Below are 20,982 nucleotides of genomic sequence, written 5' to 3' on the forward strand. Positions count from 1 at the left end.
GGTTATCGGGGTGAAAGGTTATCGGGGTGAAAGGTTATCGGGGTGAAAGGTTATCGGGGTGAAAGGTTATCAGGGTGAAAGATTATCGGGGGTGAAAGGTTATCAGGGTGAAAGGTTATCGGGGGTGGAAGGTTATCAGGGTGAAAGGTTATCGGAGTGAAAGGTTATCGGGGTGAAAGGTTATCGGGGTGAAAGGTTATCGGGTGAAAGGTTATCGGGTGAAAGGTTATCGGGGTGAAAGGTTATCGGGGTGCAAGGTTATTGGGGTGAAAGGTTATTGGGGTGAAAGGTTATCGGGGTGAAAGATTATCGGGGGTGAAAGGTTATTGGGGGTGAAAGGTTATTGGGGTGAAAGGTTATCAGGGTGAAAGGTTATAAGGGTGAAAGGTTATCGGGGGGAAGGTTGTTGGGGTGAAAAGTTATCAGGGGTGAAAGGTTACTGGGGGTTAAAGGTTACCGGGGTCAGCTGGTTACTGGGGGTTAAAGGTTACCAGGGATCAGCTGGAATGTGGGCTTGAGGTTACAATCAGCCATGATCTTATTGAAGAGTCAGCAGGCTGGAGGGGCCAAGTGGCCTACTCCTGCTCCTAATCCCTACGTTTGTATGTTTGTAAATAGACAATCTCACTCAGGCCACTGGGATGCTTGGTTAAACAGTACAGCAGCAGAGTAATTCTTCCAAGCTCACTTCTCTCAATTGTCCATCCAATATTCTTTGGAAATTAGTCCTTGTCTCTGCTTTCACCTCCCTCGGGGACAGTGATTGTTGCCTCAATCCATCACTCCCCCCACCCGCCACTCTGCATCTATTACTCAAGACCTTACATTGGAGTCTCCCTGGTCCTTCTACCATCAGCCACAGGAACAGTTCCTCTTTATCTTCCTTCTGTAAACTTGACATTACCTCGTAAACCCCTCTCCAACCTCCCCTTAATCTCCTTCGCTCCAAGCCCCAGCTTCTCCAGCCCTCACCTCGGAGCTAAAGTCTCCTCATCCCGCGAACCGTACTGGTCCATCTCCCTCCGCACCCTCCCCCGGACTCTCACGTCCCTCCCTCCGGTTCCTCACTCCCGGGAGTTTGGAATTCTCTATCCGGGAGAGCCGTGGATTCGCGGTTGGTGTGTACGTCCAAGACTTTCTGACACAAAGGATGTGGGGATCAGACAACAAAGTGAAGTGAGGGTGGCTGATCAGTTGTGATCTTACTGAATAGTGGAGGAATTTGCATTCCAATTCTCTCCCCGCACCTAGTCAGAGAGTCATAGAGGTTTACAGCATGGAAACAGGCCCAACTTGTCCATGCCGCCTTTTTTTTTTAACCCCTAAGCTAGTCCCAATTGCCCGCGTTTGGCCCAGATCCCTCCATACCCATCTTATCCATGTAACTGTCTAAACGCTTTTTAAAAGACAAAATTGTACCCGCCTCTACTACTGCCTCTGGCAGCTCGTTCCAGACACTCACCACCCTCTGTGTGAAAAAGTTGCCCCTCTGGACCCTTTTGTATCTCTCCCCCTCTCACCTTAAACCTATGCCCTCGAGTTTTAGACTCCCCTACCTAGTGGTGTACCCTTGTCTGTATCTATAGATAGTAATTCTTGTTGCCAGAGACTTGCAGCTTGAAGGGGAACCGCCACATCAGGCATGGCTGACCAGGAGTCTCCACCGCTCTTACTGACAGCCATTGACTTGTTTGGAAGGGCTTTACAGGTTGACGCACTTAACCGGTTTGACCACGTCATGAATGCATCTTCCTTGGCCGTCAAGTCAGCTTGAGGACTGCTCCTGCTCTGACCAAGACCGCAAGGAACTACAAAGAGTCGTGAATGTAGCCCAATCCATCACGCAAACCAGCCTCCCATCCATTGACTCTGTCTACACTTCCCGCTCCCTCGGGGGGAAAAGCAGCCGGCATAATCAAGGACCCCCCACGCACCCCGGACATTCTTCCACCTTCTTCCATCGGGATAGAGATACAAAAGTCTGAGGTCACGCACCGACCGACTCAAGAACAGCTTCTTCCCTGCTGCCATCAGACTTTTGAATGGACCTACCTCGCATTAGGTAGATCGTCACCCTAGCTATGACTGTAACACTACATTCTGCACCTTCTCCTTTCCTTCTCTATGAACGGTATGCTTTTTCTGTGCAGCGCGCAAGAAACAATACTTTTCACTGTATCCCAATACATGTGACAATAATAAATCAAATCCTTCTCCTCTATGTACTCTATGAATGGTATGCGTTGTCTGTATCGCGCGCAAGAAACAATACTTTTCACTGTATCCCAATACATGTGACAATAATAAATCAAATCCTTCTCCCCTATGTACTCTATGAACGGTATGCTTTGTCTGTATAGCGCGCAAGAAACAATACTTTTCACTGTATCCCAATACATGTGACAATAATAAATCAAATCCTTCTCCCCTATGTACTCTATGAACGGTATGCGTTGTCTGTATCGCGCGCAAGAAACAATATTTTTCACTGTATCCCAATACATGTGACAATAATGAATCAAAACAAATATTAAGTTGATCTTCCTCTACACCCTAGCTATGACTGTAACACTACATTCTGCACCCTCACCTTTCCTTCTCTATGAACGGTATGCTTTGTCTGTATAGCGCGCAAGAAACAATACTTTTCACTGTGTCCCAATACATGTGACAATAATGAATCAAAACAAATCAAAAGGTCCAGGGGAGGGACTTGAACCCGGAGCTTCTGGGTTCAGAGGCAGGGACGCTAACCCTGCTGTACCACAAGGCCTCCAGACTAGCTCAGAAGGGCCGAATGGTTGACCCTTACTCTAATGGGGTCACCTCTCGGATGAGACTTTGTAATTAAACTCTCGCCCGCCCATCCGGGTGAATGTGAAACGCTCGATATCTTTAATTGGAAAACAAAATGTTTTTGCTTCTGCAGTAAGATCCTGTTCGCCGGATTTGTAGCTCTTGTCCTGGCAAGTGTAACCTTTCCGCATGGAGTGGGCCAGTACATCGGTTCCAGGGTAAGTAGTGAACATGTCTTCAGCACTGACAGGATGTAGTATCAGAGCCGAGTGTCAGATAGAAGCATTAATCCAACCCGAATCTAGATGCAGTAACACTGATCAAGGCTAAATCTCCATCAATTCTCACCAATGCGAGTCATGCACAGGATTGATGGGGAGATGATGGCGTCGTGGTGATGTTACCGGACTAGTAAATCAGAGACCCGGGTAAAGACAGGGGCTCAAGGGGCGGCACAGTGGTTAGCACTGCTACTTCACAGCGCCCGGGACCTGGGTTCGATTCCCGGCTTGGTTCACTGTCTGTGCGGAGTTTGCACATTCTTCCCCCCGTGTCTGCGTGGGTTTCTTCCGGGTGCTCCGGTTTCCTTCAACAGTCTGAAAGACGTGCTGGTTAGGGTGCATTGGCCGTGCTAGATTCTCCCTCAGTGTTACCCAAACAGGTGCCGGAGTGTGGCGACTTGGGGATTTTCACAGTAACTTCATTGCGGGTGTCTCGGTGGCACAGTGGTTAGCAATGCTGCCTCACAGCGCCAGGGACCCAGGTTCGATTCCGGCATCAGGTGACTGTACGGAGTCCGCACATTCTCCCGTGTCTGCATGGGTTTCCCCCCACATCATGGGTTTCCTCCCACAGACTTAAAGATGTGCGGGTTAGGTGGATTGGCCGTGCTAAATTGCCCCTTAGTGTCCAAAGATGTGCAGGTTAGGTGGATTGGCCGTGCTAAATTGCCCCTTAGTGTCCAAAGATGTACAGGTTAGGGGGATTGGCCGTGCTAAATTGCCCCTTAGTGTCCAAAGATGTGCAGGTTAGGTGGATTGGCCGTGCTAAATTGCCCCTTAGTGTCCAAAGATGTACAGGTTAGGGGGATTGGCCGTGCTAAATTGCCCCTTAGTGTCCAAAGATGTGTAGGTTAGAGTGGATTGGCCGTGCTAAATTGCCCCTTAGTGTCCAAAGATGTGTAGGTTAGGTGGATTGGCCATGTTAAATTGCCCCTTAGTGTCCAAAGATGTGTAGGTTAGGTGGATTGGCCATGCTAAATTGCCCCTTAGTGTCCAAAGGGATGCAGGTCAGGGGGATTGGCCATGCTAAATTGCCCTTAGTATCCAAAGGGGTGTAGGTTAGGTGGATTGGCCATGCTAAATTGCCCCTTAGTGTCCAAGGATGTGCAGGTTAGGGGGATTGGCCATGCTAAATTGCCCCTTAGTGTCCAAGGATGTGCAGGTTAGGGGGATTGGCCATGCTAAATTGCCCTTAGTATCCAAAGATGTGTAGGGTAAGTGGATTGGCCATGCTAAATTGCCCCTCAGTGTCCAAAGGGGTGCAGATCAGGTGGATTGGCCATGCTAAATTGCCCCTCAGTGTCCAAAGGGGTGCAGATCAGGTGGATTGGCCGTGCTCATTTGTCGTATAGTGTCCAGATTGACAATGGGGGGAAAGTTGGTTGGGAATAGACCTTTACTACATTAATAACCTCTCAGTTTTACAAACCCTTTCACCGCAGCTCTCCATGAAGGAGCATTTGGAGACATTCTTCGACAATCGTACCTGGGGCTCAGATGAGCAGATGCTGGAGAACAAGACCAGGCAGCCTCCCGCCCCCACCTACAACGCGAACTGGCTCCAGTGGACCCACACGAGACTCTCCTCATTGGAAATGTTGACTTTCTTCATCATACTGAAGGTGATCACTTCTTATTTCAGAAAACTGCGGGCTGGGAAAGAACGGCCATTGAAGGCGAGCGGAACTGAGGAATGTAAGAAATAGGAGCAGCAGGAGGCCATTCGGCCCCTCGCGTCTGCTCCACCATTCAATACTATCCTGGCTGACCTTCTGCTTTGAGTCCTCTGCCCCTATCCCTTCATTCCCTGAGAGTCCGGAAATCCAAGATGGAAATATGTTCAACAAACAGTCCAAAGATGTGCAGGTTAGGTGGATTGGCCATGCTAACTTGTCCCTTAGTGTCCAAAGATGAGTGGGTTAGGTGGATTGGCCATGCTAACTTGTCCCTTAGTGTCCAAAGATGAGTGGGTTAGGTGGATTGGCCATGCTAACTTGTCCCTTAGTGTCCAAAGATGTGCAGGTTAGGTGGATTGGCCATGCTAACTTGTCCCTTAGTGTCCAAAGATGAGTGGGTTAGGTGGATTGGCCATGCTAAATTGCCCCTTAGTGTCCAAAGATGAGTGGGTTAGGTGGATTGGCCATGCTAACTTGTCCCTTAGTGTCCAAAGATGAGTGGGTTAGGTGGATTGGCCATGCTAAATTGCCCCTTAGTGTCCAAAGATGAGTGGGTTAGGTGGATTGGCCATGCTAAATTGCCCCTTAGTATCCAAAGATGTGCAGGTTAGGTGGATTGGCCATGCTAAATTGCCCCTTAGTATCCAAAGATGTACAGGTTAGAGGGATTGGCCATGCTAAATTGCCCCTTAGTGTCCCAAGATGTACAGGTTAGGTGGATTGGCCGTGCTAAATTGCTCCTTAGTGTCCAAAGATGTGCAGGTTATAAGCCCATAAGACATAGGAGCAGAATTAGGCCACTCGGCCCATCGAGTCTGCTCCGCCATTCAATCATGGCTGATATTTTTCTCATCCCCATTCTCCTGCCCTTTTCCCCATAACCCCCTGATCCCCTTATTAATCAAGAACCTATCTATCTCTGTCTCAAAGACACTCAATGACCCGGCCTCCACAGCCTTCTGCGGCAAAGAGCTCCACAGATTCACCGCCCTCTGGCTGAAGAAATTCCTCCTCATCTCTGTTTTAAAGAATCGTCTCTCTGACCTCATCAAATCATGTAGTCATGGAGTCACAGAGGTTTACAGCATGGAAACAGGCCCTTCGGCCCAACTTGTCCATGCTGCCTTTTTTTTAACCCCTAAGCTGGTCCCAATTGCCCACATTTAGCCCATATCCCTCTATACCCATCTTACCCATGTAACCGTCTAAATGCTTTTTAAAAGACAAAATTGTACCCGCCTCTACTACTACCTCTGGCAGCTCGTTCCAGACACTCACCACCCTCTGTGTGAAAAAACTGCCCCTCTGGACCTCTCACCTTAAACCTATGCCCTCTAGTTTTAGACTCCCCTACCTTTGGGAAAAGATATTGACTATCCAGCTGATCTATGCCCCTCATTATTTTATAGACCTCTATCAGATAAGAACATAAGAAATAGGAGCAGGAGTAGGCCATCTAGCCCCTCGAGCCTGCCCCGCCATTCAATAAGATCATGGCTGATCTGAAGTGGATCAGTTCCACTTACCCGCCTGATTCCCTTACCGATCAGGAATCCATCTATCCGTGATTTAAACATATTCAACGAGGTAGCCTCCACCACTTCAGCGGGCAGAGAATTCCAGAGATTCACCACCCTCTGAGAGAAGAAGTTCCTCCTCAACTCTGTCCGAAACTGACCCCCCTTTATTTTGAGGCTGTGCCCTCCAGTTCTAGCTTCCTTTCTAAGTGGAAAGAATCTCTCCACCTCTACCCTATCCAGACCCTTCATTATCTTATAGGTCTCTATAAGATCCCCCCTCAGCCTTCTAAATTCCAACGAGTACAAACCCAATCTGCTCAGTCTCTCCTCATAATCAACACCCCTCATCTCTGGTATCAACTTGGTGAACCTTCTCTGCACTCCCTCCAAGGCCAATATATCCTTCCGCAAATAAGGGGACCAATACTGCACACAGTATTCCAGCTGGGGCCTCACCAATGCCCTGTACAGATGCAGCAAGACATCTCTGCTTTTATATTCTATCCCCCTTGCGATATAGGCCAACATCCCATTTGCCTTCTTGATCACCTGTTGCACCTGCAGACTGGGTTTTTGCGTCTCATGCACAAGGACCCCCAGGTCCCTCTGCACAGTAGCATGTTGTAATTTCTTTCCATTTAGATAATAATCCAATTTGCTAATATTTCCTCCAAAGTGAATAACCTCGCATTTGTCAACGTTATACTCCATCTGCCAGATCCTCGCCCACCCACTCAGTCCAAATCTCTCTGCAGACCTTCTACGCCCTCCACACGATTCACTTTTCCACTTATCTTTGTGTCGTCTGCAAACTTTGTTACCCTACGCTCAGTCCCCTCCTCCAGATCGTCTATATAAATGGTAAATAGTTGAGGCCCCAGTACCGATCCCTGCGGCACGCCACTAGTTACCATCCGCCAATCAGAAAAGCACCCATTTATTCTGACTCTCTGCTTCCTGTCGGATAGCCAATCCCCAATCCACGCTAACACCCTACCCCCAACTCCATGTGACCCAATCTTCTTCAGCAACCTTTTGTGAGGCACCTTATCAAACGCCTTTTGGAAATCCAAAAACACCGCATCCACCGGTTCCCCTCCGTCAACCGCACTAGTCACATCTTCATAAAAATCCAACAAGTTCGTCAAGCACGACTTTCCCCTCATGAATCCATGCTGCGTCTGCTTAATCGAACCATTCTTATCCAGCTGGCCTGCTATTTCTTCTTTAATGATGGATTCCAGCATTTTCCCAACTACAAACAGTAAGCTAACCGGCCGGTAGTTACCCGCCTTTTGTCTACTTCCTTTTTTAAACAGCAGCGTAACATTAGCCATTTTCCAATCAGCCGGCACTACCCCAGAGTCCAGTGAATTTTGATAAATAACCACTAACGCATCCGCTATTACCTCTGACATTTCCTTCAGTACCCTGGGATGCATTCCATCTGGGCCCGGGGACTTGTCCACCTTCAGTCCCATTAGTCTACCAAGCACTGCCTCCCTGGTAACATTAATTGTATTGAGTACCTCTCCTCCCACCAACCCTCCATCGTTAATCTTCAGTAAACTATTTGTGTCTTCCACCGTGAAGACCGACACAAAAAACTTATTTAAAGTTTCAGCCATTTCCTCATTTCCCACTATTAAATCCCCCCTCTCGTCCTCAGAACACCCCTCAGCCTCCTGCGCTCCAGAGAAAAAAGTCCCAGTCTATCCAGCCTCTCCTTATAACTCAAACCATCAAGTCCCGGTAGCATCCTAGTAAATCTTTTCTGCACTCTTTCTAGCTTAATAATATCTTAGTGTCCAAAGATGTGCGGGCTAGGTGGATTGGCCATGCTAAATTGCCCCTTATTGCCCCAGGATGCGTAGGTTAGTGGGAATAGCGGGGTAAATACATGGGGTAGTGGGGATAGGGCCTGGGTGGGATTGTGGTTGGTGCAGACTCGATGGGCTGAATGGCCTCCTTCTGCACTGTATGCTATGATTTCTTTGGAGCATCCACAACCTTCTGGATAGTGATAGCTAGCATGAGGGGACATAACTTTAAATTGAGGGGTGAGAGATATAGGACAGATGTCAGAGGTAGGTTCTTTACTCAGAGAGTAGTAAGGGCGTGGAATGCCTTGCCTGCAGCAGTAGTGGATTCGCCAACATTAAGGGCATTTGAATGGTCATTGGATAAACAGATGGATGATATTGGAATAGTGTAGATTAGAGGGGCTTTAGATTGGTTTCACTGGTCGGCGCAACATCGAGGGCCGAAGGGCCTGTACTGCGCTGTAATGTTCTATGTTCTGTGGTGAAGAATTGCAAAGATTCACAACCCTTTGAGGTGAAGTAATTTCTCCTCATCTCAATCCAAAATGGCCGACCCTCGAATCCTGAGGCCGCCCCCAAACCCCCCCGTGTTTTAGACTCCCCAGCCCAATGGGTCTGTCAGTCAAGAGTGTCCCGAGTCCGCAGCTTTCTAACCCAGAGGTGAGGAAGCCAGGACTGAAACCTCATGGGAAAAGTGAAGAAACGTTGTCTCATTATTATCCTTGTCTGCTTCCCCCGATAGTTCTTCATGCTGCTATTGGCCACGACAATGGTTGTTCCTGCAGGATACTTCCTCCCAGTTTTTGTTTACGGTAAGCACTCAAGAATTGAACATTTGAAGAATGAAATTTTGTCCCACTGTGGGGTGTCAGCGTGGCTGGGCAAGGCCGGAATTGGTTGTCCATCCCTAATTGCCCTGAGTGTCTGGCAAGGTTCTGAGCTTTGATGCCCGGTGGTTGGTTCCTATCGAGCTGGCACATGGGTGGCACAGTGGTTAGCGCTGCTGCCTCACAGCGCCAGGGATCCTGGTTCAATTCCCAGCTTGGGTCACAGTCTGTGAGTCTGCAGCTTCTGTCCCCGTGTCGGCGTGGGTTTCCTCCGGTTTCCTCCCACAGCCCGAAAGACGTGCGAGGTTAGGGTTCATTGGCCGTGCTAAATTCGCCCTCAGTGTTACCCGAACAGGCGCCGGAGTGTGGTGATGGGGGGATTTTCACAGTAACTTCATTGCAGTGTTAATGGAAGCCGACTTGTGACACTGATCAATAAACTTTAAAAAACTAACCGGCTTGTCTTTCGGACTGTGAGAGGAAACCGGAGCACCCGGAGGAAACCCACGCAGACACGGGGAGAATGTGCAGGTTCCACACAGACAGTGACCCGAGCCAGGAATCGAATCCGGGTCCCTGGCGCTGTGTGCTAACCACTGTGCTACCGTGCCACCCACCGCTTAGGTGCAATGGCCATCCAAAATTCTCCCTCAGTGTTACCCGAACAGACGCCGGAGTGTGGCGACGAGAGGATATTCACAGTAACTTCATTGCAGTGTTAATGTAAGTCTTACTTGTGACACTAATAAATAAATAATAATGATTGGGAAAGTGGTTGTGAACCAACGCTCTTGAGACAGGTACAGCACGGGGTTAGATACAGAGTAAAGCTCCCTCTACACTGTCCCCCATCAAACACTCCCAGGACAGGTACAGCACGGGGTTAGATACAGAGTAAAGCTCCCTCTACACTGTCCCCCATCAAACACTCCCAGGACAGGTACAGCACGGGGTTAGATACAGAGTAAAGCTCCCTCTACACTGTCCCCCATCAAACACTCCCAGGACAGGTACAGCACGGGGTTAGATACAGAGTAAAGCTCCCTCTACACTGTCCCCCATCAAACACTCCCAGGACAGGTACAGCACGGGGTTAGATACAGAGTAAAGCTCCCTCTACACTGTCCCCATCAAACACTCCCAGGACAGGTACAGCACGGGGTTAGATACAGAGTAAAGCTCCCTCTACACTGTCCCCCATCAAACACTCCCAGGACAGGTACAGCACGGGGTTAGATACAGAGTAAAGCTCCCTCTACACTGTCCCCCATCAAACACTCCCAGGACAGGTACAGCACGGGGTTAGATACAGAGTAAAGCTCCCTCTGCACTGTCCCCCCATCAAACACTCCCAGGACAGGTACAGCACGGGGTTAGATACAGAGTAAAGCTCCCTCTACACTGTCCCCGGTCAAACACTCCCAGGACAGGTACAGCACGGGGTTAGATACAGAGTAAAGCTCCCTCTGCACTGTCCCCCCATCAAACACTCCCAGGACAGGTACAGCACGGAGTTAGATACAGAGTAAAGCTCCCTCTGCACTGTCCCCGGTCAAACACTCCCAGGACAGGTACAGCACGGAGTTAGATACAGAGTAAAGCTCCCTCTACACTGTCCCCCATCAAACACTCCCAGGACAGGTACAGCACGGGGTTAGATACAGAGTAAAGCTCCCTCTACACTGTCCCCATCAAACACTCCCAGGACAGGTACAGCACGGGGTTAGATACAGAGTAAAGCTCCCTCTACACTGTCCCCCATCAAACACACCCAGGACAGGTACAGCACGGGGTTAGATACAGAGTAAAGCTCCCTCTACACTGTCCCCATCAAACACTCCCAGGACAGGTACAGCACGGGGTTAGATACAGAGTAAAGCTCCCTCTACACTGTCCCCATCAAACACTCCCAGGACAGGTACAGCACGGGGTTAGATACAGAGTAAATCTCCCTCTACACTGTCCCCATCAAACACTCCCGGGACAGGTACAGCACGGGGTTAGATACAGAGTAAAGCTCCCTCTACACTGACCCCCATCAAACACTCCCAGGACAGGTACAGCACGGGGTTAGATACAGAGTAAAGCTCCCTCTACACTGTCCCCATCAAACACTCCCAGGACAGGTACAGCACGGGGTTAGATACAGAGTAAAGCTCCCTCTACACTGTCCCCATCAAACACTCCCAGGACAGGTACAGCACGGGGTTAGATACAGAGTGAAGCTCCCTCTACACTGTCCCCCATCAAACACTCCCAGGACAGGTACAGCACGGGGTTAGATACAGAGTAAAGCTCCCTCTACACTGTCCCCATCAAACACTCCCAGGACAGGTACAGCACGGGATTAGATACAGAGTAAAGCTCCCTCTACACTGTCCCCATCAAACACTCCCAGGACAGGTACAGCACGGGGTTAGATACAGAGTAAAGCTCCCTCTACACTGTCCCCCATCAAACACTTCCAGGACAGGTACAGCACGGGGTTAGATACAGAGTAAAGCTCCCTCTACACTGTCCCCCATCAAACACCCCCAGGACAGGTACAGCACGGGGTTAGATACAGAGTAAAGCTCTCTCTACACTGTCCCCCATCAAACATTCGTAGGACAGGTACAGCACGGGGTTAGATACAGAGTAAAGCTCTCTCTACACTGTCCCCCATCAAACATTCGTAGGACAGGTACAGCACGGGGTTAGATACAGAGTAAAGCTCCCCCTACACTGCCCCCATCAAACACTCCCAGGACAGGTACAGCATGGAGTTAGATACAGAGTAAAGCTCCCTCTACACTGTCCCCATCAAACACTTCCAGGACAGATACAGCACAGGGTTAGATACAGAGTAAAGCTGCCTCTACTCTGTCCCCATCAAACACTCCCAGGACAGGTACAGCACGGGGTTAGATACAGAGTAAATCTCCCTCTACACTGTCCCCATCAAACACTCCCAGGACAGGTACAGCATGGAGTTGGATACAGAGTAAAGCTCCCTCTACACTGTCCCCATCAAACACTTCCAGGACAGATACAGCACAGGGTTAGATACAGAGTAAAGCTGCCTCTACACTGTCCCCATCAAACACTCCCAGGACAGGTACAGCACGGGGTTAGATACAGAGTAAATCTCCCTCTACACTGTCCCCCATCAAACACTCCCAGGACAGGTACAGCACGGGGTTAGAGACAGAGTAAAGCTCCCTCTACACTGTCCCCCCATCAAACACTCCCAGGACAGGTACAGCACGGGGTTAGATACAGAGTAAAGCTCCCTCTACACTGTTCCCCATCAAACACTCCCAGGACAGGTACAGCATGGGGTTAGATACAGAGTAAAGCTCCCTCTACACTGTCCCCCATCAAACACTCCCAGGACAGGTACAGCACGGGGTTAGATACAGAGTAAAGCTCCCTCTACACTGTCCCCCATCAAACACTCCCAGGACAGGTACAGCACGGGGTTAGATACAGAGTAAAGCTCCCTCTACACTGTCCCCCATCAAACACTCCCAGGACAGGTACAGCACGGGGTTAGATACAGAGTAAAGCTCCCTCTACACTGTCCCCATCAAACACTCCCAGGACAGGTACAGCACGGGGTTCGATACAGAGTAAAGCTCCCTCTACACTGTCCCCCATCAAACACTCCCAGGACAGGTACAGCATGGGGTTAGATACAGAGTAAAGCTCCCTCTACACTGTCCCCCATCAAACACTCCCAGGACAGGTACAGCATGGGGTTAGACACAGAGTAAAGCTCCCTCCATATCCTCAGAAAGCGTTCAGTAAGTTTACCTGATGGATAGAACATAGAACAGTACAGCACAGAACAGGCCCTTCGGCCCATGATGTTGTGCCGAGCTTTATCTGAAACCAAAATCAAGCTATCCCACTCCCTATCATCCTGGTGTGCTCCATGTGCCTATCCAATAACCGCTTAAATGTTTCTAAAGTGTCTGACTCCACTATCACTGCAGGCAGTCCATTCCACACCCCAACCACTCTCTGCGTAAAGAACCTACCTCTGATATCCGTCCTGTATCTCCCACCACGAACCCTATAGTTATGCCCCCTTGTAATAGCTCCATCCACCCGAGGAAATAGTCTTTGAACGTTCACTCTATCTATCCCCTTCATCATTTTATACACCTCTATTAAGTCTCCCCTCAGCCTCCTCCGCTCCAGAGAGAACAGCCCTAGCTCCCTCAACCTTTCCTCATATGACCTACCCTCCAAACCAGGCAGCATCCTGGTAAATCTCCTCTGCACTCTTTCCAGCGCTTCCACATCCTTCTTATAGTGAGGTGACCAGAACTGCACACAATATTCCAAATGTGGTCTCACCAAGGTCCTTTACAGTTGCAGCATAACCCCACGGCTCTTAAACTCCAACCCCCTGTTAATAAAAGCTAACACACTATAGGCCTTCTTCACAGCTCTATCCACTTGACTGGCAACCTTTAGAGATCTGTGGATATGGACCCCAAGATCTCTCTGTTCCTCCACAGTCTTCAGAACCCTACCTTTGACCCTGTAATCCACATTTAAATTAGTCCTACCAAAATGAATCACCTCACATTTATCAGGGTTAAACTCCATTTGCCATTTTTCAGCCCAGCTTTGCATCCTATCTATGTCTCTTTGCAGCCTACAACAGCCCTCCACCTCATCCACTACTCCACCAATCTTGGTGTCATCAGCAAATTTACTGATCCACCCTTCAGCCCCCTCCTCTAAGTCATTAATAAAAATCACAAAGAGCAGAGGACCAAGCACTGATCCCTGCGGCACACCGCTAGCAACCTGCCTCCAATCCGAAAATTTTCCATCGACCACCACCCTCTGTCTTCGGTCAGACAGCCAGTTACCTATCCAATCGGCCAACTTTCCCTCTATCCCACACCTCCTCACTTTCATCATAAGCCGACCATGGGGGACCTTATCAAACGCCTTACTAAAATCCATGTATATGACATCAACTGCCCTACCTTCATCAACACACTCAGTTACCTCCTCAAAAAATTCTATTAAATTTGTGAGGCACGACTTGCCCTTCACGAATCCGTGCTGACTATCTCGGATTAATCCGCATCTTTCTAAATGGTCGTAAATCCCATCCCTAAGGACCCTTTCCATCAATTTACCAACCACCGAAGTAAGACTAACCGGTCTATAATTACCAGGGTCATTTCTATTCCCTTTCTTAAACAGAGGAACAACATTCGCCATTCTCCAGTCCTCTGGCACCATCCCCGTGGACAGCGAGGACCCAAAGATCAACGCCAAAGGCTCTGCAATCTCATCCCTTGCCTCCCACAGAATCCTAGGATACATTTCATCAGGCCCAGGGGACTTATCGACCTTCAGTTTATTCAAAACTGCCAGTACATCCTCCCTCCGAACATCTATTTCCTCCAGCCTATTAGCCTGTAACACCTTCTCTTCCTCAAAAACATGGCCCCTCTCCTTGGTGAACACTGAAGAAAAGTATTCATTCATCACCTCGCCTATCTCTACTGACTCCATGCACAAGTTCCCACCACTGTCCTTGACCGGCCCTAACCTCACCCTGGTCATTCATGGATGATCAGGCGTTCTATAATTTGATATAATTTCTGCGGAGGAGGCTCGAGGGTGCAGAGGGCCTGCTCCTGCTCTGAGTTCTTTACGCTCTAATAAATCCGGTTGGTGGTTTTAGCCTGTTGTTGCATTGTGACACCGGGTTGGAATGAGGTTATGGAGTGCTCAACTCAGTCAGTCATTTCTGGCAATCACAGCGAATGGTTTAAGCAAGGACACACTGCCACATTGTGGCAGGGATCAGAAGGTGCAGCATCTCGTCAACCCTGAGAGAGCCTGCACCGATAATACTGCATTGAAATGACGCTCGGTGGCTACACATTTTACCAACAGTTAACTCGAAAGTTTATTTATTAGTGTCACAAGTCGGCTTACATTAACACTGCAATGAAGTTACTGTGAAAATCCCCACATTCCGGCGCCTGTTCGGGTAACACTGAGGGAGAATTTAGCATTTAGAATTGAAATACAATAACTCTGTATCTAACCCCGTGCTGTACCTGTCCTGGGAGTGTTTGATGGGGGGACAGTGTAGAGGGAGCTTTACTCTGTATCTAACCCCGTGCTGTACCTGTCCTGGGAGTGTTTGATGGGGGACAGTGTCGAGGGAGCTTTACTCTGTATCTAACCCCGTGCTGTACCGGTCCTGGGAGTGTTTGATGGGGGACAGTGTAGAAGGAGCTTTACTCTGTATCTAACCCCGTGCTGTACCTGTCCTGGGAGTGTTTGATGGGGACAGTGTAGAGGGAGCTTTACTCTGTATCTAACCCCGTGCTGTAGTCCTGGGAGTGTTTGATGGGTGACAGTGTAGAGGGAGCTTTACTCTGTATCTAACCCCGTGCTGTAGTCCTGGGAGTGTTTGATGGGGGACAGTGTAGAGGGAGCTTTACTCTGTATCTAACCCCGTGCTGTACCTGTCCTGGGAGTGTTTGATGGGGGACAGTGTAGAGGGAGCTTTACTCTGTATCTAACCCCATGCTGTCCCTGTCCTGGGAGTGTTTGATGGGGGACAGTGTAGAGGGAGCTCTACTCTGTATCTAACCCCGTGCTGTACCTGTCCTGGGAGTGTTAGATGGGGACAGTGTAGAGGGATCTTTACTCTGTATCTAACCCCGTGCTGTACCTGTCCTGGGAGTGTTTGATGGGGACAGTGTAGAGGGATCTTTACTCTGTATCTAACCCCGTGCTGTACCTGTCCTGGGAGTGTTTGATGGGGACAATGTACAGTGAGCTTTACTCTGTATCTAACCCCGTGCTGTACCTGTCCTGGGAGTGTTTGATGGGTGACAGTGCAGAGGGAGCTTTACTCTGTATCTAACCCCGTGCTGTCCCTGTCCTGGGAGTGTTTGATGGGGGACAGTGTAGAGGGAGCTTTACTCTGTATCTAACCCCGTGCTGTACCTGTCCTGGGAGTGTTTGATGGGGGACAGTGTAGAGGGAGCTTTACTCTGTATCTAACCCCGTGCTGTACCTGTCCTGGGAGTGTTTGATGGGGACAGTGCAGAGGGAGCTTTACTCTGTATCTAACCCCGTGCTGTCCCTGTCCTGGGAGTGTTTGATGGGGGACAGTGTAGAGGGAGCTTTACTCTGGATCTAACCCTGTGCTGTACCTGTCCTGGGAGTGTTTGATGGGGGACAGTGTCGAGCGAGCTTTACTCTGTATCTAACCCCATGCTGTACCTGTCCTGGGAGTGTTTGATGGGGGACAGTGTAGAGGGAGCTTTACTCTGTATCTAACCCCGTGCTGTACCTGCCCTGGGAGTGTTTGATGGGGACAGTGTAGAGGGAGCTTTACTCTGTATCTAACCCCGTGCTGTACCTGTCCTGGGAGTGTTTGATGGGGGACAGTGTAGAAGGAGCTTCACTCTGTATCTAACCCCGTGCTGTACCTGTCCTGGGAGTGTTTGATGGGGACAGTGTAGAGGGAGCTTTACTCTGTATCTAACCCCGTGCTATATTTGTCCTGGGAGTGGCACGGTGCCTCACCGCGTCAGGGACCCAGGTTCGATTCCCAGCTTGGGTCACTGTCTGTGCGGAGTCTGCACAATCTCCCCGTGTCTGCGTGGGTTTCCTCTGGGTGCTCCGGTTTCCTCCCACACTCCAAAGATGTGCGGGTTAGGGTGATTGGCCATGCTAAATTGCTCCTTAGTATTAGGGGTTGTCAGGGGGATGGGTAAGGTAAATATGTGGGGTTATGGCGATAGGACCAGGGTGGGATCATTGTTGGTGCAGACTCGATGGGCCGAATGGCCTTCCTCTGCACTGTACGGATTCTATGATTCGTTGAGTGCTGGAATGTCTCTAATTTTCAGTTGATCAGCAGAGTTCCAGAAGCTCTCTCTCTTTCCACAGGCGCTGGACTTGGCCGGTTGTACGGGGAGATCATGGCAAAGATCTTTCCGGAGGGAATCATTTCAGAAGGAATTCACATCAAAATTACTCCTTCAGGATACGCGTTGGCAGGTGACTGGTCAGATTTTATATTGGACTCTGTTCTGCCGAGCGATAGGAGGGAACCTGACCCACTTTCGTCAACCTGGCCGGACAAATGATGACTCAATCCGGAGGACCAGTTCTATCCCTCTCTCTCCTGCTCTCTATCCCTCTCTCTCCTGCTCTCTATCTCTCTCTCTCTCCAGCTCTCTATCTCTCTCTCTCTCCTGCTCTCTATCTCTCTCTCCTGCTCTCTCTCTCTCTCTCTCTCCTGCTCTCTATCTCTCTCTCTCCTGCTCTCTATCTCTCTCTCTCTCCAGCTCTCTATCTCTCTCTCTCTCCTGCTCTCTATCTCTCTCTCCTGCTCTCTATCTCTCTCTCTCTCTCTCTCCTGCTCTCTATCTCTCTCTCTCCTGCTCTCTATCTCTCTCTCTCGCTCCTGCTCTCTATCTCTCTCTCTCCTGCTCTCTATCTCTCTCTCTCTCCTGCTCTCTATCTCTCTCTCTCCTGCTCTCTATCCCTCTCTATCCTGCTCTCTATCCCTCTCTATCCTGCTCTCTATCCCTCTCTCTCTCCAGCTCTCTATCTCTCTCTCTCCTGCTTTCTATCCCTCTCTCTCCTGCTCTCTATCTCTCTCTCTCTCCTGCTCTCTATCTCTCTCTCTCCTGCTCTCTATCTCTCTCTTTCTCCTGCTCTCTATCTCTCTCTCTCTCCTACTCTCTATCTCTCTCTCTCTCTCCTACTCTCTATCTCTCTCTCTCTCTCCTGCTCTCTCTCTCTCCTGCTCTCTATCTCTCTCTCTCCTGCTCTCGATCTCTCTCTCTCCTGCTCTCGATCTCTCTCTCTCTCTCCTGCTCTCTATCTCTCTCTCTCCTGCTCTCTATCTCTCTCTCTCCTGCTCTCTATCTTTCTCTCTCCTGCTCTCTATCCCTCTCTATCTTGCTCTCTATCCCTCTCTATCCTGCTCTCTATCCCTCTCTCTCTCCAGCTCTCTATCTCTCTCTCTCCTGCTTTCTATCCCTCTCTCTCCTGCTCTCTATCTCTCTCTCTCTCCTACTCTCTATCTCTCCCTCTCTCTCTCCTGCTCCCTATCTCTCTCTCTCCTGCTCTCTATCTCTCTCTCTCTCTCCTACTCTCTATCTCTCTCTCTCTCTCCTGCTCTCTCTCTCTCCTGCTCTCTATCTCTCTCTCTCCTGCTCTCTATCTCTCTCTCTCCTGCTCTCGATCTCTCTCTCTCTCTCCTGCTCTCTATCTCTCTCTCTCCTGCTCTCTATCTCTCTCTCTCCTGCTCTCTATCTTTCTCTCTCCTGCTCTCGATCTCTCTCTCTCTCTCCTGCTCTCTATCTCTCTCTCTCCTGCTCTCTATCTCTCTCTCTCCTGCTCTCTATCTCTCTCTCTCCTGCTCTCTATCTCTCCCTCTCCTGCTCTCTATCTCTCTCTCTCTCCTGCTCTCTATCTCTCTCTCTCGCTCCTGCTCTCTATCTCTCTCTCTCCTGCTCTCTATCTCTCTCTCTCCTGCTCTCTATCTCTCCCTCTCCTGCTCTCTATCTCTCTCTCTCTCCTGCTCTCTATCTCTCTCTCTCGCTCCTGCTCTCTATCTCTCTCTCTCTCTCTCCTGCTCTCTATCTCTCTCTCTCTCTCCTGCTCTCTATCTCTCTCTCTCCTGCTCTCTATCCCTCTCTCTCTCCTGCTCTCTATCTCTCTCTCTCGCTCCTGCTCTCTATCTCTCTCTCTCTCCTACTCTCTATCTCTCTCTCTCTCCTGCTCTCTATCCCTCTCACTCTCTCTCCAGCTCTCTCTATCCCTCCCTCTCTCTCTCCTGCTCTCTTTCCCTTTCTCTCTCTCCTGCTCTCTGTCTGGGATGTGCCTCTCTCTCACCGTGCTTGTGCCCTCTCTCTCTTTCAGAAAGATGTGGAGGCTTTGGAGAGGGTACAGAAAAGATTTACCAGGATGTTGCCCGGTATGGAGGGCATTAGCTATGAGGAGAGGTTGGAGAAACTTGGTTTGTTCTCACTGGAACGACGGAGGTTGAGGGGGCGACCTGATAGAAGTCTACAAGATTATGACGGGCATGGACAGAGTGGATAGTCAGAAGCTTTTTCCCCAGGGTGGAAGAGTCAATTACTCGGGGGCATAAGTTTGAGGTGCGAGGGGCAAGGTTTAAAGGAGATGTACGAGGCAAGTTTCTTTACACAGAGGGTGGTGGGTGCCTGGAACTCGCTGCCGGGGGAGGTAGTGGAAGCGGATACGATAGTGACTTTTAAGGGGCGTCTTGACAAATACATGAATAGGATGGGAATAGAGGGATATGGTCCCCGGAAGGGTAGGGGGTTTTAGTTCAGTCGGGGCAGCATGGTCGGTGCAGGCTTGGAGGGGCCGAAGGGCCTGTTCCTGTGCTGTAATTTTCTCTGTTCTCTCTCTCTCTCTCTCTCTCTGTAGGGGCTGCGGCCTACTCCGGGGCGGTCACCCACACCATTTCCACCGCCGTGCTGGTGTTTGAGCTGACAGGGCAGATGTCCCACATCCTGCCGGTCCTCATCGCCGTGCTGGTCGCCAACGTGATCAGCCAGAGGTCCCAGCCGTCCTTCTTCGATGGGATCATCATCGTGAAGAAGCTGCCGTATCTGCCCAAGCTGACAGTGGGGAAGAGCGGGTAAGGGAATGAGTTACCCCACCGAGCTTCAGAGTGAGGAGTTATTATTGTCACGTGTATTGGGATACAGTGAAAAGTATTGTTTCTTGCGCGCTATACAGACAGAGCATACCGTTCATAGAGTACATAGGGGAGAAGGATTTGATTTATTATTGTCACGTGTATTGGGATACAGTGAAAAGTATTGTTTCTTGCGCGCTATACAGACAGAGCATACCGTTCATAGAGTACATAGGGGAGAAGGATTTGATTTATTATTGTCACGTGTATTGGGATACAGTGAAAAGTATTGTTCCTTGCGCGCTATACAGACAGAGCATACCGTTCATAGAGTACATAGGGGAGAAGGATTTGATTTATTATTGTCACATGTATTGGGATACAGTGAAAAGTATTGTTCCTTGCGCGCTATACAGATAGAGCATACCGTTCATAGAGTACATAGGGGAGAAGGATTTGATTTATTATTGTCACATGTATTGGGATACAGTGAAAAGTATTGTTTCTTGCGCACTGTACAGACAAAGCATACCGTTCATAGAGTACATAGAGTGGATTCTCAGAGGCTTTTACCCAGGGCTGAAATGGCTGCCACGAGAGGTCACAGGTTTGGGGTGCTGGGGGGTAGGTACAGAGGAGATGTCAGGGGTACGTTTTTCACTCAGAGGGTGGTGGGTGCGTGGAATCGGCTGCCGGTGGTGGAGGCGGATTCATAGAAACCCTACAGTGCAGAAAGAGGCCATTCGGCCCATCGAGTCTGCACCGACCACAATCCCACCCAAGCCCTACCCCCATATCTATCCACTAATCCCTCTAACCTACGCATCTCAGGACACTAAGGGGCAATTTTAACCTGGCCAATCAACCTAACCCGCACATCTTTGGACTGTGGGAGGAAACCGGAGCACCCGGAGGAAACCCACGCAGACACGAGGAGAATGTGCAAACTCCACACAGACAGTGACCCGAGCCGGGAATCGAACCCAGGTCCCTGGAGCTGTGAAGCAGCAGTGCTAACCACTGTGCTACCGTGCCGCCCTGTAGGGTCTTTTAAGAGACTTTTGGATAAGTTCATGGAAGTTAGTAAGATAGAGGGTTATAGGTAAGCCTAGTAGGTAGGGACATGTTCGGCGCAACTTGTGGGCCGAAGGGCCTGTTTGTGCTGTAGTTTTTCTATGTTTCTATGTTCTATACCGTTCATAGAGTACATAGGGGAGAAGGATTTGATTTATTATTGTCACATGTACTGGGATACAGTGAAAAGTATTGTTTCTTGCGCGCTATACAGACAAAGCATACCATTCATAGAGTACATAGGGGAGAAGGATTTGATTTATTATTGTCACATGTATTGGGATACAGTGAAAAGTATTGTTTCTTGCGCGCTATACAG

The 20,982-nt window shown here is 49.5% G+C and overlaps 1 protein-coding gene across 1 annotated transcript in view; it reads left to right on the forward strand.

Annotated features, from left to right (window-relative positions):
• The window catches only part of LOC144481695 (chloride channel protein ClC-Kb-like), a 107,627-nt gene that overhangs the window by 40,247 nt on the left and 46,398 nt on the right, over positions 1 to 20,982 (forward strand). The window contains exons 10-14 of the mRNA XM_078200832.1: positions 2,930 to 3,014; positions 4,520 to 4,699; positions 8,839 to 8,908; positions 16,856 to 16,966; positions 19,376 to 19,589. Of these exons, the coding sequence (XP_078056958.1) occupies positions 2,930 to 3,014; positions 4,520 to 4,699; positions 8,839 to 8,908; positions 16,856 to 16,966; positions 19,376 to 19,589 (660 nt within the window). The remainder of the gene's footprint in view (positions 1 to 2,929; positions 3,015 to 4,519; positions 4,700 to 8,838; positions 8,909 to 16,855; positions 16,967 to 19,375; positions 19,590 to 20,982) is intronic.

Source organism: Mustelus asterias, chromosome 31 (genome assembly GCF_964213995.1).
Source record: "Mustelus asterias chromosome 31, sMusAst1.hap1.1, whole genome shotgun sequence".
Lineage (NCBI taxonomy): Eukaryota > Metazoa > Chordata > Chondrichthyes > Carcharhiniformes > Triakidae > Mustelus > Mustelus asterias.